At 35.0% G+C, this 18,357-nt stretch overlaps 1 protein-coding gene across 2 annotated transcripts in view; it reads right to left on the bottom strand.

Annotated features, from left to right (window-relative positions):
• Positions 1 to 6,855: 6,855 nt before the first annotated feature.
• Positions 6,856 to 18,357, bottom strand: part of TTL (tubulin tyrosine ligase) — a 45,391-nt gene continuing 33,889 nt past the window's right edge. For both annotated transcript variants that reach the window (XM_003758115.4, XM_031951002.1), the window contains 2 exons: positions 12,257 to 12,400; positions 6,856 to 8,721 (listed from right to left, as the gene is read on the bottom strand). In XM_003758115.4, the coding sequence (XP_003758163.1) occupies positions 8,607 to 8,721; positions 12,257 to 12,400 (259 nt within the window). In that variant the 3' untranslated portion in view covers positions 6,856 to 8,606. The remainder of the gene's footprint in view (positions 8,722 to 12,256; positions 12,401 to 18,357) is intronic.

Raw genomic sequence — 18,357 nt, 5'->3', positions numbered from 1 at the left:
TTGTATTTTTTTTTTGTTTGTCTATTGGGGTGTTTCTGTCTCTGTGTCAGTTTTGCCAATTCTGAAGGCGGGTTATGCGGTTGTCAAACACAGGGCACTCCAAATTCCCAAGATCAGCCGGAACCTCATAGAAATGTCATTGGGAAATAGGTAACAAAATAAGTAGCTCACGTAGCAAAAAACGTAAAACGGTGGTTTTCCAAATCAAGATGCAGCCCTCAGGGATCCTAAGGTAGGGAGCAGTAGTCACCCCATAGCTCTGTGGCTGACAATACAACCGCCTCACGGTTGTGGATTGCCCCCGGGATCGAGACCCAGCCCTCAGTGTCACGGCAATTCCCACGTTCACTCCGGCTTCGCCTGGATTGAGGCTAGAAATCTCGTCCCAGGCGGCTTCGCATTCTCTACAGTGTCTCCAGGAAGCTTTGTGCCAGGAGGAAAGAAAGCACTTCTAGGTTTTTCGGGGATAGTGGTGGATGACATTTGCTTTTCTTAGGGTGAAAAGATCAACAAGTTTACTGGTAGCTTTTCTTCTGGGGAGGTCTCCAGAGAGAATCCCTAAGATATCCCTTCCCCTTAAAGTGTCCTTCGGTAACTCTTTCAAGTTGTAGTAGAGGAGTCAGTATGATTTATCTTTTGTGGGTTTCTGCAAGAGGATTGGCATATAGATCAAATGATAAGTTTTAGATTTTAATGACGCCTCTCTAGCTTTTGAAATTAATTTCTAACATTAATGTATTGCTGGTTGCTAATTGATGCAATTAGATGCAGAAGAAAGTTTGTAGTTACACATAAAAAAAAAAACTGATTGAGACAGCATGAAGTTCATTGTCCTCTCTGTGGAGGGAAGACAAACTTTAATGGTAAAGACAAAATCAAGTTTCTACAACCTTTCTTTCTCTCTAATTTTAGGAACAAATACTTCAAAACGTTGTTTTACTAAGGCATTTCACTGATTTTGGGATTGGACTCATCATGAGCGGCTGCCGTTTTTTGAAGTCAAATTCAACCTTCATACATATGGTGACCTTGTCTCTGATTCTCTCATACCCACCATCTGTGTGACCCTGGGGATAGCCATTAAGCTATTACATGTCCAATGACTTATCTACCTCAGATTCTTTTTGTACAGCAAATAATGGTTTGGTCATGTATACTTATAATGTATCTAATTTATATTTTAATATATTTAACATCTACTGGTCATCCTGCCAGCTGGGGGAGGGGGTGGGGGGAAGGAGGGAAAAATTGGAACAAGAGGTTTGGCAATTGTCAATGCTGTAAAGTTACCCATACATATAACCTGTAAATAAAAGGCTATTAAAAAATAAAATAAATTTTAATTGCTAGTCAAAGAAATCTTTAATTTCTGACAAGCTTTTGTCTTGAGGATTAATTTTATGTATGTAATTGTTATTGCCTTTAATTGAATAATAAAATATTTAAGTTTTTACTTCCTAAAAAAAAGTGACTTATCTACTTAATCATAGGCTAGTTGCTGGGAGTTTCTGCTGCTGGGAAAATTTATCTACATACTCTCTCCTCTCACAAGTTTCAGTATTTAATATTACCATCCAATTCACAATTTAGACACATTTTGTTTAATTTATATGGCCCATGTATTTAAATATTTTGATGGGAAAACATTTCACATCTAGTACTGGGGAAGGTTTTCAGAGTAACAACTCATTTAGTTACAGGGACAATATAACATGCTAGCTATTGTGTTTAGCAATATTACTGAATTGTTGCTTGGCCACAACAATTGTTGCCCAATATTTACCTGACAAAATCTCAATATGTATTCAGTTATCCGAATGTTTGATTGAAGACTGCAATGAAGAGGAACCTGATATTTCCTAAATCAGCCTATTCTGCTGCTGTTCTGTCATTTTTGAGTTGTGTTCAACTCTTTGTGATCCCATTTTGGGGGGTTTTTGGGCAAAAATATTGGAATGATTTGTCATTTCCTTCTTCAGCTCATTTTACAGATGAGAAAACTTTGTGACTTGTCCAGTGTCACACAGCTAGTTAAGTGTCTGAGGCTAGATTTGAACTTATGAAGATGAATTTTCCTGGCTTCAGGCCTGACATTATCCACTGCATCACCTGGATGCCCTAAAACTATTTTACTTTCAGAATTTTTTGTTTGGAAGTCATCCTCCCCTCAAGAATTTTTTATTTGAACTTTTTAGGTATGGAATTGTAACACTAAACCTAAATTGTCCTCTTTACTATTTGTTCTCTAGAAGCTCTTCATCTTATCATTGTTCTTCTAAAACTCTGATACCTGGAAGTGAATGAAATAGTCCCAATGTGGTCTGTGCAGGGAAGAGAAGAGCAGGAATATCAGTCACCTCCTTATTCCTAGAAATTATACATCTTAATGCAACCCAAGACTTCATTAGCTTTGTGAGCTTTCAAACTCTTCCTAATGTGTGGCAACTAGACCTGAATACAAATAATGCTCCGACTAGGACAGCATAACAGTGTTGTCCTAGTCCTACTCCTCCTTAATTCTAGAAACCTCTCAGACTACGAAGGCATTTATTTTCTTATTGTTATTGAATCATACTGTTCACTCACATTGAGAGATTATAGTCCATTAAAATCCCCAAATCTTGAGATGATCTGCTATTCACTGTGACTCAAATTAACTTGTGAACACCCAAATTAAATCATATAACTAAGAGCAGAAAATATCAAATATCAGTGGATTTCTCCTTTCCCCCCATTACTTACTTGTATCTTCAATCTCCCTAACTTTTGTTCCTTTTTTGTTGCCTCTGTCTCCTCTATTCTTAAAAAACAAACAAACAAACAAAAAAAAAAAAACTGAAAACCAATTCTCATCAGATCCCACAATCCCTTTTCTCATCTTTCTTTTTTTTTTGTTTTTAGTTAAATTCTTCAAAAAAAGCAATCTATAGTCAGAACTGCTAGATTTCCTTTTATTTTTTCTAAATCATGTTTCATGACCTAAGTGAAACTGATCTATTCAGTTACCAATGACCTTTTAATGACCAAATCTTTTTTTTTTAGGTGTTATTCATCTATTTCAGGCCAAACATGCCCCCCCCCCACTCACTTTTTTTCCCCAATGAGAGACCCAGATAACTACTTAAAAATTAAGATTGCACACATATATAACCGACATCAAACCCCTTATCATCTTAGGGAAGTGAGGATAGAAAGGAAGGGAGGTGGAAAACCTAGAATTTAGAATCTTAAAAAATGAATGCTAAAATTCCTCTTTATAAAAGTCAATGCATAGGAAATGAATTTTATGGAAAATTTGTCTAGTTAGTGGAAGTCTGGATGACATATTTGCTTTTCTTAGGGTGAAAAGATCAACAAGTTTACTGATAGCTTTTCTTCTGGGGGGTCTCCAGAGAGAATCCCTAATATATTCCAGAGGACAGTGATTATCCTCTCTGGGCTTTGGAAAAGGGAAATATCCCAAGTCTGCATCTGATGGGTCAACTTCCCATCCAGAATAGTGCATTAGACACAGTATTAGACTTGGAGCCAGAAAGAGTTGAGTTCCAATCTTACTTCAGAGATTCAGTTGTGCAGTCTTGGGCAAAACACCCAGCCTCCCTGTGTCTCTATCTCCTCATCCATAAAATGAGAAGATTTGACTTGATAATCTCGAAGGTGAATAACCAACTCTAAAAGCTTTTTCTCAGTCCTTCTCCTTAACTTTTTGGTGGATTATTGGCCAGAGATACTAAAGTTACAACCCAATTAAAATGTGATTAGAAAATGTTTAACAAAATTGATATAATATAACATAGTGTTAATTTGTGGTTTTCTTTAGTCAATATGAAACTCATTGGGATAATAAGTTTTTATTTGTTTGATGCCACTGTTGCAAGTCACCCTGTCTTCTTAGATACTGTCTTCCCTTTTAGTCTTCTTCTTTGGATAGGGCTGTAACTTTTTCTTTTGTCTCTATATATCTAATACTTAACATTATGTCCGACACAAAGTATCATTTAATAAGTTTTTTTTTTTTTTGATTGACTGCTGGTTCTTCAATGCTGGAGTCTTTATTCCTTAGAATTGGAATATAAGATCTAAAAATAGCCACTGTGTGCACTTGGGCAAGTCACTTAATTCTGGAAAATTTTCTTCATCAGCAAATAAAGGAGATTGATCTCTAAGGATCCCTTCTAGCTCCAAATCTATGATCTAACAGTTTCCTGCTGTACTAAACTCTCTTCTCTTTAAATGTACATATGTAGATAAGAAAGCTATTCTCAATTTATCAAATTAAATTATTTCCATTTCCAATGTCTAAAAATGATCAATGTATCAAATTAAACCTCAGATGTAGGAGGAGACATATATATTAGATGTGATCTATGAGAGATTTAATTTTGCATAACTGCTTTTTTTCCAAAGGAAATTATTTTGTTTTCAGTTTTCCCCCCTCCAATAGATGGGCTGTGGGAGAGAGACAATAACCAGTTAAAATTCACTTTGATCATTATTTGCAATCATTCTCTTCTAATTCTTCTCTAACTGTGATACAAAGAAATCAGAATCTTTATTATTTTAAATCTAGTAGTGTTGGAGTCTCTCCAATAAAGTGACTGAATATTTTCCTGATTAACATTTGGAATAGTCAATGAAAAAAATCTTTTACCACTCCATTGTTATTAAGTAATTGGCAAAGTTGGCCACTATACTCAAGTGCTATCATATGTTATAAATGTGAACATAATTCTTTTAAAGAAATAGTAATTATCAATACAATATTATTGTGGGGACAGACATACTGAGAAAGAGGAAATTATAATCATGGAAGCACTATTCACAGTTAATACCATTGGATTTATATATGCTACAACTAAAATCTGAAAATATCAAATTTGCATCTTTATTCTCATTATCATAACTAAAACTCTGTTTTTAATAAGTCATTCTACCTTAAATCCATTAACTGCCATAAGTAAATGAAAATAATTTTAATTTCCACAAATGTATGGATTTCTCAGCAAAAATCTAGGCTCAAACATTTTCCCATGCTGACTCTGGTATTTAGGGCATAAGGCCACAGTTAAACCAAATAACTATCCTTTACAATAAAGGCTTAACTTAGTTCTAGACAACAGAATTGTCCCCTTGTTCCTCTTTGTTGCTAATATATTTATCTGCCTTCTTTATGAGTAATCGAAGGTAATGAACTAATTCACAAGTAGAGAAATCAAGGCACAGTGACCAATGAAAGCAATATCACTTAGACAAGCATAAAACCAGATCTGGAGCTCAAGTCTCAACCCCCCAGTTCAGTACCTTTCCCACTACATTATGCAGTCTCCTACATTTATAGCTGAGTTGTGTAGAATAAATTTTACCAAGATAGGTGGCTGTGTCTTTGTACCTCAATTAAGTCCTGGTATGCTTATATTATCTGAAATATAGCTATCTTTTATAAACTTAAGATCACCTATTGAACAATGTGCAATTTAACAAAACTAAAACATAGAACCCAATTCATTTCTTAAATATTCATACTTTTTAATCAAAATCTTTGGGAAGCATCTAAGATACATGAATATTTTCAGTTCATCTGCATTTTGAGCAAGGTCTGCATGTCTTAACAGGGCTGAAAAATTCTTAAAGGTCCTGGAGGCTTGTGTTCAAAGGAGTTTTTCAAATCACCAATACAGAATTTTGATAGCATTTTCAAAAATATGCAATGATCACCCATGATTCCAGAGGACCAGGGATGTGCTGGAGCCAGCTCTAAGAGGCTTGAAATGGCCTCTATTAAATATTCAATTTAGGCATTTCCATCTAAGAAATCAACAATCCTACATATCAGGGCTTGAGTTATTGTTGTGTAGATTGTTTAGACTTAAGTGTTAATGATGCAGATTATATCTAAAACTGTGTTTGCATATTTTTTTTAAAGTGGAAAGCCTGGTTGTTAAACAGCACATCCCTGTATTATTTTATAATTATTGCTTGAAGCTTAGGAAGAATAAAATAGAAAGCTCAGGAAATAAAATCATAACCTGACTGGAGGTTAATTAATAAGAATAATAGTGGTGGTGGTAGTAGTAGTAATAACTGGCTTTTATATAGATTTAAGATTTGCAAAGTAATTTATATTCTTTATGTTATTTAAGTTTCATAATATTTTGGCAGAAGATCAATGATTAATCATGTTATCTATCACCTGAAGATGGAAGCAGTGGACCTAGGGTACAGAATGAGACATAATTTTTGGATGTGAACTATGAGAAAATTAATTTTGCTTAAGATATTTTAAAGAAGAAATTTGTTCTGTTTTGGGCTTTCCCCTTCAATGGGATAGGATGTGGGGGAGAAAATAATTTGTTAATTAAAAAAACAAAATTTAGAGAAATATATCAGTAATTCTTCCGGTTACCACTCTTGTTATGCTGTATAAGACAGCATACCACTACCACCACTTCAAAGAAATAAGAGTTAAAAGTGAAGAGCCAGTTTTAAGACTCTACATGGATATCATAGAGGTTGGTCATATTCCCTTCTCCCCCAAAATACCTGTTAAGTTACCTCAGATTCAAACATTTAATCAAACAGCTACTTTATGACCTCTGAGATATACTTTTATTAGGACTGATTTTATTTCTTCCCAGAATACAAGTGCTTCATTGTCTTTAAAACCAGTGGGTGCCTGGTTTCTGAATCCCAAATCCCCGTGAGAATTGACACAATCAGGCCATATTCCAAGCAATTCAGTAAACATGCCATTGCTGAATGTCAGAGATTTCCTTCTATTAAATAACTCTTGTTCCTTTTGAATGTAGCATTTCATTGTCATGTATTCAAATTCTGCTACTTAAAAAAAAAACAAACTTTATTGTAGAGTTTGTTTTTATTGTGCCAAGAATGAAAGAGAGATACAGCATGCCTCAGACCTAACACTGCACAATGGCTATGGAAAAAAAATTTCAATGTTACTGTAAGAGGAGGGTCATTTTCTTATCAGACCATTTGCAGAAAACTGACTGTCATTTCCTAAATGCCATCAAAAAAAATCTGTTAATCTTTATCCCTATTTGACATTCTAAGTGCATGAATGATGACACATTAAAGACAAATATGATCTCAAAACTTCCAACCTGCTACTCATTTGGTCTCCTGATGTGTCCTCCAAAGAGAGGAAACAAACAAACAAAAGGGACAGTCAGCTCTATAAACCCAAAATACATCTAACTTAAATAGGGAAACAATGGGGTGAGGAGGAGAGACTGGCAGGGGAAAATCCTTTATGTGCCATGTGGACTTTTGAAAAAACCTTCCCTACTATTTTTTTCTAAAGGAGATTGCTCTAGTTGGATGAATTTCCAACAACCACCAGCAGTTCCCACGGTGCTTTGCAGCACAGGTAGATAACTAGGATTGACTGACCTGTGCATAGAGTCCAAGAAGGAAGAGATAATTGAAAGGCCATGGATAGGGGAGCTACAGACCTGGAAATTCAGGGACATGTTGGAAGAGTAGGAGCAAACTCATTGGGAAGAAGGATGTCTACTCTTCAAAGTGCAGAAAACAGAGAGGGAGGTTTTTTTTTTTTTAATTTTCAAAAGAAAATCATTAAAATGGGATCTTGCCAATGTACTTCATTAAGTCAGTTAAAAATAAAAATCTTAAGTAGTTTAATAGAACAAATCAGATTTTAACACATTCAACCTGGTTAAAACAAATGCTCATTACTGGTATTGGTCAGGTGGGGAAGAGGGAGAAGGGCAGATAATTTAGGGAAAAAATTAGCACTGAGTTAAAATAATTTTACTTAAACCCATAGGTCAGGCTGAAATAATCTCAACACTTTTTTTTATCTCCCCATGATGGAAATTCTAATAGACAACTGATCCCAATCTTATTAGGAAACCTCTTTATCCCCTAGCTTAGAGCCTCTTACTAAGCTCAGGGCTATTGGTGTTTGCTCCTTTTCAGGTTTTCAACAGGTGCCAGAAGAATAGGGCACAAGGAAGGGGGATAAAGGAGGTACAGGAGAATCAGTAACCAAAAATTACTGCTCTGAGGAGTTCTTAGTTCCCAGAGCAAGAGAGATTTTCTTAATGGAAAAGAGTAAAAGAGTAAAAGAGTTACCTACTGGGAACTGAGCTAAGGCACTAAGACTGCAGCAGGTGGAAAGAACTGACACATTAACAAAAGGACCAAGCTTCACTGGGTCCCTGAGGAAGAGAGAGGCTATTCACAAAATTGCCTTATTAGAAAAAATAAGATTTTTTTTAAAAAAAGGATGAGAACATAAAATTATTGAATCCTCATTTTTTTAAAGTAATATTTTGCTGTCCTCCCAGAGAGATTTGCTTCAGTTTTCAAAAGTTGTATGACTTGTGTTTAGAGCAGAGTCTGGTGAAACATTCTGAGCAACTCTGGCTCATTCTGAATTCTCTTTGAAAGTGTTTGTTTTTATTTTCTTCTTCCTTTGCAGATAAAAAATCCACTTCTCTCCCATTTTTGGCATGATTTCAAACAATTCAATAATCTCTGTACCCCCCAATTACCCTCCCTCTTGCCCCCCAAAAGCCCAATGTGCGGCAGTTCTGATATGTGTTGCTTTAATCATCTCTTCATCATAGCTTGATAAATGTAGCCTGTTGGTTCTGCTTTTGCATTGTGTCAGCGAGAGGAAAGACACTGGATATGGCTATATCCACTATACCTTGGCAAAGCTCTGCATAAAGTTTCCTAAAATGAGAAATAAGAGACAGAGGTAGAGAAAGACAGACAGATAGAAAGAGGAATAATCATTAAATGTGTTCATAAGAAAACCAAATATAACATCCTTTTTCTTATCATTGTCCTTAATCTGCCTACCAAAAATCACTTCTTATCCTAGCTTTGGCAAAAGCAGAGAAGTAACGATGCATGTGAAATTAGGGTATGGGTAAATTGGCATCCTCCAAATATACTCTGTTTTGATTTTGGGTATCAGCTTCTAGTGCAAATTCAATCATCTCCATAAAGTACTTGGGAGATCAACATTTACTCTGATCTAATAAGTGAAGAAATATTTGGTGCCCTAAGTACAAGACTCTAATTCACCACTTCCCAATGTGATCGAGGATCTCAATTTTTTTCAAAGAAACTGTATAGTGAGAGATGAATTAATATCATTACTCTGCCTTCTCTTCAGTAAAGAACCTGTCCAGGAATTATAGATTAAGAAAACATAGCAGTGAGTAATAGTCAAGAAGTCAAACTTTTAAGAATCAGGGAACTAGAGCTGGGACTGGAGAGTTGGTCACATGCTTTACTTCCCCTATATTCATGGCAGCATCAATTATTAGTGCATTATTTTTAATATATTTAATGTTTTAAATTTTTTTAGGGGAGAGGTAGATAGATCTGTGATTTGAACATTGTAGGAAACTACTTAGTAAAGAAATTTCCTCAATCAGTGTGGATCAGTGTTCTGAAACATAATAACCTAGTTGTCTGGGAAACCGAGAGGTCAAGTAATTTGTTGAAGATTGTATGACCTGTATGCATGAGAAGCAGGTCTAGAATATGGGGAAGGCAAGTCAGAACAATCTATCAACAGGCAATTTAAAGGGGACAAATCAAGAGACTTAGAATTGGGTTCAAAAAATCAATTTCACAAATATAAGGATGAGGTATGGCTAGATAGAAGTTCATGTGAAATAGATCTATGAGGGTTTAGTGCATTGTTCATGTGAATCAAGTGCGATAAAGCAACCAAAAACTGCATAATTGGAAATTGCATTGAGAGGCATGGTATCCAGGAAGAGATGATCCAGGTCTTCTAAGTCCTCTGTCCTGGTCAAACCATATCTGGATCATTGTATTCAGTTCTGAGAATCACATTTTAGGAAGACCATACATAAGATGGAGAAAGTACAGAAAAAGGAAAGCTAGGCTATTAAAAGGTTTCAGATTCATGTTAAACTGAAGGAACTAGAGGCCAGGGGTCCTCAAACTTTTTAAATAGGGGGCCAGTTCACTGTCCCTCAAACTGTTGAAGGGCCGGACTATAGTAAAAACAAACAAACAAAAAAAAAAAAAAACCCTGTTTTGTGGGCCTTTAAATAAAGAAACTTCATAGCCTTGACAGGTGAAAAGAAGACAGGGAATATGATAGTGGTCTTAAGGTATTTAAAGGACTGGATTAGTTAGTAGGATTAGATTGTCTAATCTAGAGGTAAACTTTGGTTTGATGTAAGGAAAAAATTACCAATAATTAGAACTAACCAAAATCAGAATGTACTGGTCTGGGACGTTAGGAGAGTATTCCAGTGAGATTCCTCCTCATGGAAGTTCTCCAATTAAAAGCTGAATAACTCCCATGTATTGGGGATGAAGCAGAAGGAATTTAGGTTTGGGTTGAATTGTAGAGGCTCTGAGGGCCTCTTCTAATCTTGTGAAACTGTGATTTTGTTATTAAGTCCTTAAGGTTAAGTGACTTTTTCAAGTTATCCTAACAAATGAGGGTCTGACTTATTAGATTTATGGATAAGAGAAGAATTTATCAATAAACATGAGAGAGCATTGTGAGATATAAAATAGATAATTCTGATTATATTAAATAAAAAGTTTTTGTGCAAATAAAATCAATATAGCCAAGATTAGAAGGAAAGCAGAAAATTGAGGGGCAGTTTACAGGCAGTTTCTCAGATAAAGGCCTTGTATCTCAAATATATAGAGAAGTTTTCCAATTTGTTTAAGAATATGAATAATTCTCTAAATGTTAAATGTTCAAAAGATATGAATAGGAAGCTTTTGGAAAAAGAAATCAAAGATTTATATAACTCAAAATCATTACTGATTAAAGAAATTCAAATAACTTTGATATGCCATCTCATACCTTTTAGATTGGTGAAAACAGTATAAGGGGAAAATGATAAATGTTAGAGGGGATATGGAAAAAATAGACATTAATGACATTGTTGGTGTAAACTGATTCAATTAAGTCTGTTTCTCAAGTTGGTCAGAGAAAAAGGATAATAATTTATTTGTTCTAAAACATTTCTTTATAGAAGCTCTCTTTGTGGTGGCAAAGAACTGGAAAATGAGGAGATCTATCCATTAATTGGGGAATGGCTGTATAAGTTGTAGTATATGACTGTAATTAAATATTCCTGCGTTATGAGAAATGAGAAATAAATTGATTTTAGAAAAACATATAAAAGACTTGTATGAAATAATGAAGTGTGAAATAAGTAGAATCAAGAGAATGTTGTATATGGTAACAGAAGTTTGAAGAGTAATTGTGAATTACTAAGCTATTCTGAGTAATATGAATATTCAGATCAAATACAAAGGAACTATGAAGAAAGATTCTATCTACCTCCAGAAGAAAAAACTGATGTATGGAAGTATGTATTATATAGTTTCACATATACACATGTATATATAAAAACACACACACATACATGCATAAGCCATGCATGTATATAGTCTCACACACACACATACACGTACGCATATATACACGTGTGTGTGTGTATGTGTGTGTTTGTTGGTTTGTCTTTCTATCTTTGCCAAATATTGGCCTTAGCTAGTTTGGGGTTGGGAGGGAAGGAGATACCTTGGAACTCAAAATGTAACAACAAAACAAAACAAATGAGGAGCTGAGTTCTGGCTCTTCATAAAATTGTTTACCAACTATTGTCCTTTTAAAGCACAGCACTACCTTATAACCTTCAGAGACATTAAAATTACTTCTTAAAGTTGGGAAAGGACCCTCCTTTTGATCTGCCTGACACTACCAGTAGGTGTTTCTAAAACTATGTTCTTATAATTCCACTCTCTTGTTCAAAAGCCGCTAGTGGTTTTCAATTGCTTATAGGAGAAAAGGCACATGGCTTACTTTGGCATTCAAGACCTTTCTACATCTTCTAATTCTAGTTTTAATTTCTACCATTCTCCTACAGTATTAAACAGCAAAATAGGTGTGCTTAAAGTTTTGGGAACAGGCCTAATTCATTCTCAATTCTATACCTTTGTTCATGTTATGCTCTTCTCCTAGAGTTCCCTCTGTGATTCTCTTCACTTTTCTGAAACAGAACTTATGTTTCTAATTCCAGGTCCAGAGTTATCACTCCTTCCTCTGAATCCTATGGTATTTACTATTTGTACCAATTAGTGATAATATTCATCCCATTATTGCCAATCAACTGAATGAGGGGGAAAATCATATGATAAGAAACTATTATCAATCTATCCTAAAGAATGTAAAATGTAGTATCTGGGGTTGGCTTACTGGGCACATGCAGGAGCCCCATTGACTTCAATGAGCCAGACCTTCAGCTCCTCATCCACCATGAAATCGAAGCCGAAGAGCTGGAAACTCTGGTAGTGAAGGTGTTTAGTGCTGATTGCAGGCTCTATACACATAAGGCAGCTTCTGTAAAATTGAAAAAGAAAGCAATTTAGTAAGGAAGGAAACAAGCATCATCTCATTCAATCTTTACAACACTCTCTGGAGGTCGGTACCATTATTATCCCCATTTTATAGTTAAGGAAATTAAAGGTGATCATGGTAAAATGACTTTCTCAGGGCCACACAATTAGTAAGTGTTTAAGGTCACATTTGATTTCAGATCTTACTGAGTTCAGTACTTCATCTACTACTATCAAGCTGCTTTTTGGAAAGCTTAAATTTCTATTGTTTTGCTGTTTATGTATTTCAGTTGTGTTTGACTCACTGTGACCACATTTGGGATTTTCTTGGTAAAAGATACTGGAGTGGTTTTGCAATTCCCTTCTCTGGCTCATTTTACAGATGGAAACTCAGGCAAACAGGGTTAAATGACTAGACCAGAGTCACACAGCTAGTAAGTATCTGAGGCCAGATTTCAGCTTAGGAGAATGAGTCTTCTTGACCCCGGGCCTGGCTCTCTATTCACTGTACCATCTAACTGTCTCATTAAAATTTGGTAGGTAGACATATATTATTTAAGGAAAATTTTACATTAAGAGCTCTAGTTTAACAAGAATAGAAATTATCATTAGAAGTGTTCTTTATATTTAGTAATAATTTATGTAGTGCTTCAAGGTTTGCCAGTGCTTCAGCTCATTGGACCCTTACAACCATGCTATGAGGTAGGTACTATAACTATCATCATCGCCCTCCTTTGCCATTAAGTGACTTGAATATAGGCTTATGGGCAAGAAACAGAGGCCAGATCAAACTAGAATTTTCCTGACTCCAAGTCCAATACTCTGTCCACTATGCCACCCTTCATCTATGTTTCCTTTTCCACGGTTAGACACTATCAGATTATTTGGGAAGAACCAATTAAGCAATAACTTTTTTTTTCAAAATCCTGAAATTACTAATGTATTCAACCACAATATATTTCTCTGTCAGTTAATACAAAACAAAATGCCAACTTAAGTGGAACTCCCAAAGGTTTATTCTTCCAAGTGCCTCTAGCTATATCTCCTTTATCTAGGAGATAATTTCTGTGTATTTTTAGCATAAAAAAAGGGAATTTGAATATAATTTCTGTGTATTTTTAGCATAAAAAAAGGGAATTTGAATAATCTGTAAAACAAACACTGCTTTTTCCTAGAGAAGAAATGACATGAAAAAGGAGACTTTTCTTTTTCTCCTCTCTTTCTCTCTTTTTTTTCTCCTTCCTTTTTTCTTCCTCTTTTTCTTTTTCAAATCTGAAATTGTGATTTCATTAGTTTAAAAAATTTCTGATGAGGAAAACCCATTAGTATAGATGTACAATAGCTGTTTAATTTATGATCCTAAGTTATAATTTAATTATGATTATATTTGAAGTACCTGAGACACCGACAAAAATATGGGACTTCAACCCAGGTCTTATTTAGTCTGAGGCCAGCTCTTTCCACTTTGCCATGCTGCTTCCAGATTGAATCATGATGATTCAGAATTTAAGGGTCTATAGGTCATCTAATCCAACACCCTCATTTTTCAAAACCAAGAAGGAGAGATGCTTTTTACTAAAGAGAGTGATTTACTAAAGGTCAAACAGGTAGGAGAGTAGCAGAGCCTGGATTTAAACTCAGATCCTCTAATGCCAAAGCCAGCTCTCCTACCACTATCATGTTGTGTGTGTATGTGTGTGTGTGTGTGTGTGTGTGTGTGAGAGAGAGAGATAGAGAGAGAGAGACAGAGAGAGAGAAACAGAGAGAAAGAGACAGACAGAGAGACAGACACAGAGAGAGAGACAGAGAGAGAGAGAGAGAGAGAGAGAGAGAGAGAGAGAGAGAGAAAGTAACTTGCCTAGGGTCACACAGCTAGTAAGTGTTTGAGTCCACATTTGAACTCAGATCCTCTCGACATCAGGGTCAATGTTCTATCCATTGCATCACCTAGCAGCTCTTATATCATGCTTCTTGACAAAGGGACATGTTTCTGTTTAACCTATGTTGGCTTACTTGCTGTCTAAGGGAAGGAGAAAGATATGAAAGGAGGGAGAAAAATTTGGAACTCAAGTATTTTTTAAGAGTGAATGTTGAAAACTATTTTTGTATATATTTTGAAAAATAAAAACCTACTATTATTTTTTAAAAGACACATTTTAAATTTCCTGAGAGTTAGGAATTATATTGCTATACCAATATGGATCAAAGAATGTAACTTTAAAAAAAATCTATGTGTTATTACTTAATCTCAGTTGGAAAGTTGAATGATCTTCAAAATGATCTTCAAAAAAAGAAAAGGGATCCCACTGGCTAGCTGGAATTTTATAGGATGGTGTTGCATAGGTTAATTTATGAGAACCAAAATGGACAGAGACCTAGAAGTCCAGTACAGTCTGAATGTTGGGAGTCCACTAAGTAGACTGTACATTGGCATGTAATGTGAATTGAAAATGAAAAAATAAGAGAATAATGCAGACAGAATCAACATTTCAAACTGAATAATCAAAAAACTTATTGATACTTTAAAACATTCATTTCTATGACTATGATTTTGCTGATTGCTCTGATTACAACTAATTCCTCCTATTAGCCCTCTGCCAAAAAAAAATCATTTCAAATTTCTGATGACAAAACAAAAGATTAAAAAAACCAACAAATGAGCTTTTAAGTATTACTTGTACAATTAGATACCAGCAGAGAAACACTTCTTTAATTTTTTTTCTAAAGTCTGAACTCACTAGCATTGTGATTTGTCTTCTAACACCTAAACACTTGCTAAGTCTTATCAGTTCTATCACCATAATACCTTGCCTATGAGTCCCTTTCTCTCCATGTACATGACCGCCACCCTAGTTCAGTCTGTCCTCATTTTTCATATGTATTGCTATAAAAGAGCCCTCAATGATCCCTGCTTCTTCTCTCTCCAATCCATCCTCCACATAACTTCCAAAAGACTATTCCTAAATTATAGATCTGCCAAAACAAGTAACAAACTTCAGTGGCTTCCAAATTTCGACTGTAAAATATTAAACCTGTCAGCCTGACATCAAAAGCTTCAATCTGGCTCCAATCCACATTTCTAAATTGTATATTATTCTTTGATATGTACCCTGTATTTCAGCTAAACTGTACCACTAACTGTTCCATGAATTCAACATTCCATGCCTAACTTTCTGCTTCATTTCTACTTTTTTATTTAGTTCCCTTCAAAGGTCAGCTCATGTGGCACTATATACATGAAATCTTTCTTAATCCCTTTCTTAATCTTACTTCCTCACCCAATTTGCTTTTTTTTTTTAATTTCAATTATCAATTTTTTTTTATCTTTTCCAAACTACTTTTTAAAAAATTCATGTTATTTTTTCAAATATCATTTATTTTTTCTTCCTTTGACTTTGCTCTTTCCATTGGGAAGAAAAAAAAATACAGAACCTCTATAGGACACAGACATATCTGTTTCTCTGGAACCCTCAGTGCCATGTAAGTTCCTTGAGAGCAGAGACTATTTCATTTTTATTTTTATATCTTCAGTGTATTGCTTAGGATTGTGATAATGAACACATCTTATGTTGTTTGGGATTATGACAATAACATTTTCATAATTTAGATGAAGATATAAATAGAAAGCTTATCAGATTTGAAGATGGTACCATTTGAAGATGGTACCTAATACAAAGAATAAAATCAGAAACCAAAAAGATCTCAACAGACTAAACACTGAATCAAATCAAAAAAGATTCCAATTTAATGGAAATAAATGAAAAAGCTTATCTTTTATTTCTCCTTCTCTGAGTCCCTAACTTCTTTCCTGGCTCCAATTAGGAGTAACTTCCTAGAGGAATCCTTTCCTGATAGACCCAGTTACTAGTGCTGCCTTTGATTTGTTGCTAGTAATTTGATAATTATTAGTGATTGCCTTTGATTTACTTATCTGTGTATGTGTTCCCTTCCTCCCTCCTGCTTACATCCATCCCTCATATAAATTCATTGAAGGTAAGGACTATTTTGGTTTTATCTCCCAAACCTAGTATAGCTCTCAGCACATATTCAAATACATCTCTGATCTCATCCATTCATGAGTTCCTACTAATGACACAGATGGCAACCCCTCCAGGTTTATGCATCCTGTGTGAATTTTGTCCATGTCCTTTCATACATGCTAGAGGCCTATCTCCAGATACCTGGAAGATATGCTTTTTGGAGATATATTTTAATACAGTTCTTCAGAGTTCCTTTCTGTTTATATGTTGCTGCCTGTTCATATTCACTATAAATTTCTCTCCAATGCCCTCTATGTGGTAATGAGTTTTAATTCTTTAGAAATGTCTGTATTCCATGTCTGGGTGCCACATAGCAATGTAGTAGAATGTTGGAATTAAAAATATGGGCATTTGCTTACCTGAGAAGCTTGGGGGTAAAGAAGCTTTGCCATTTCCCAAAGGCAAACCAGCCTGCCCTCCCCAAGGCAAACCAGTTCTTGTCTTCCTGTTCAACTCTGGACCCAATTCCTTGACCATCTGTATTGCCTGTCCCAAACATATGTTCAACAAATATTTAGTAAGCATTTAATACATAATGAACAAGGAAAAGATAGTAAGTGCTTAATAAATGTTTGTTGAATTAATCAAATAAAGGAAAGCTGCCTTTAGTAGCTTAATCTAAACATCCATGGCTCTTTTATGTTTGTAAAAAGTAGGTGGGGGAGGGTTGGCAACCTTCTCTAACTTGATATCACATTTTTAAAGACTTGGTACCATTTATAAATTTGCTTGCACTTGTGTGTTTACTATGTAATGTGTGTTATTACCCATTATCTGTGTTATCTGTAAGCTCTTTGAAGGCAAGAACTGCATTTTGTCTTGATATATTTTTCCCAGGGTATAAGCACTGTGTTCTAGCTACTAAATAAGTCTTTTTTATTGAATTGATGTGATTATGCTGCCACTTAAGAATTATTTTTCAGAACCTGAAATGTCAAAATTTATTTCTAGGAATATAAATTCTTCAGTTGTTGGAGAAGGGGGTTTGGCAATTAATTCATTTTACATCTTTTGCAAAGCCTCTGGGTAGAAGACTTATTGATTGCAATGCCATACACGTCTATAAGGAACCTGCCAGATTACATCAAGATAGCAGAGCTACCCAGGCCATTTGTTCATAAGCAAGGTACAACAGATGAGGGAAGTTAACCTGTTGTGTCTAGAAAAGACCCAGTGATCCATAACAATTATTCACATGAACAAAATTAATCAGGATTTCAATTTTTGCCTAGGATCTTTAAATGTCAGGATCTCATTTCATGGTCAATCAAATAGTCAGCAGTGTTTTCATACCCAGAGAATTAAAAACAAATTCAACTAAGAAAAGCATATGTATCAAGTAATGGGTATTCACAGTTTCATTTCTATTAAAAATATACATCTTAAATGTTATCCATCTGAAGATAAAGGACTCTAATATTGGCTACCAATTGAAAATTAGTAATTAATAAATTAATAATATCTCTTGTTAAAACCTCCTACAGAGTATAGCCAAAATACATTTACTCATTCTCTTCTCCAATACACATAGTTGATAAGCTGCTCTGAAGCTTCATTAAAGTTATGTCAACGTAAACTCAAATGAGACCCCCAACCTATATTCAGAACCTTTGTAAACCAAGAGATGGCCAGAGCTTGTAAATCAAGAAGTATCTACTACATTGCTAGAGAGAGATAGGTTCACACACTGAATAATAATCATGACCTAAAACAAACAAACAAAAAAAACTTGATAGGCCAGACATTTGGGGGATCAGTTAATAGAACGAAATTTGGTAGGTATTTAAGTCAAGGCCCAGACTTCAAACAATCAACTTTACAAATAGGAGATGGAGAGACATGGAGAGTGCTTTGTATGAAAAAAGATCTGGAAACTTTAATGGACAGAGAAATCAACATGAGTCAACGCTATGTTAGGATG

This window comes from Sarcophilus harrisii, chromosome 2 (genome assembly GCF_902635505.1).
Source record: "Sarcophilus harrisii chromosome 2, mSarHar1.11, whole genome shotgun sequence".
NCBI classification, from domain to species: domain Eukaryota; kingdom Metazoa; phylum Chordata; class Mammalia; order Dasyuromorphia; family Dasyuridae; genus Sarcophilus; species Sarcophilus harrisii.
This window is presented reverse-complemented; position numbering and strand designations above follow the sequence as displayed.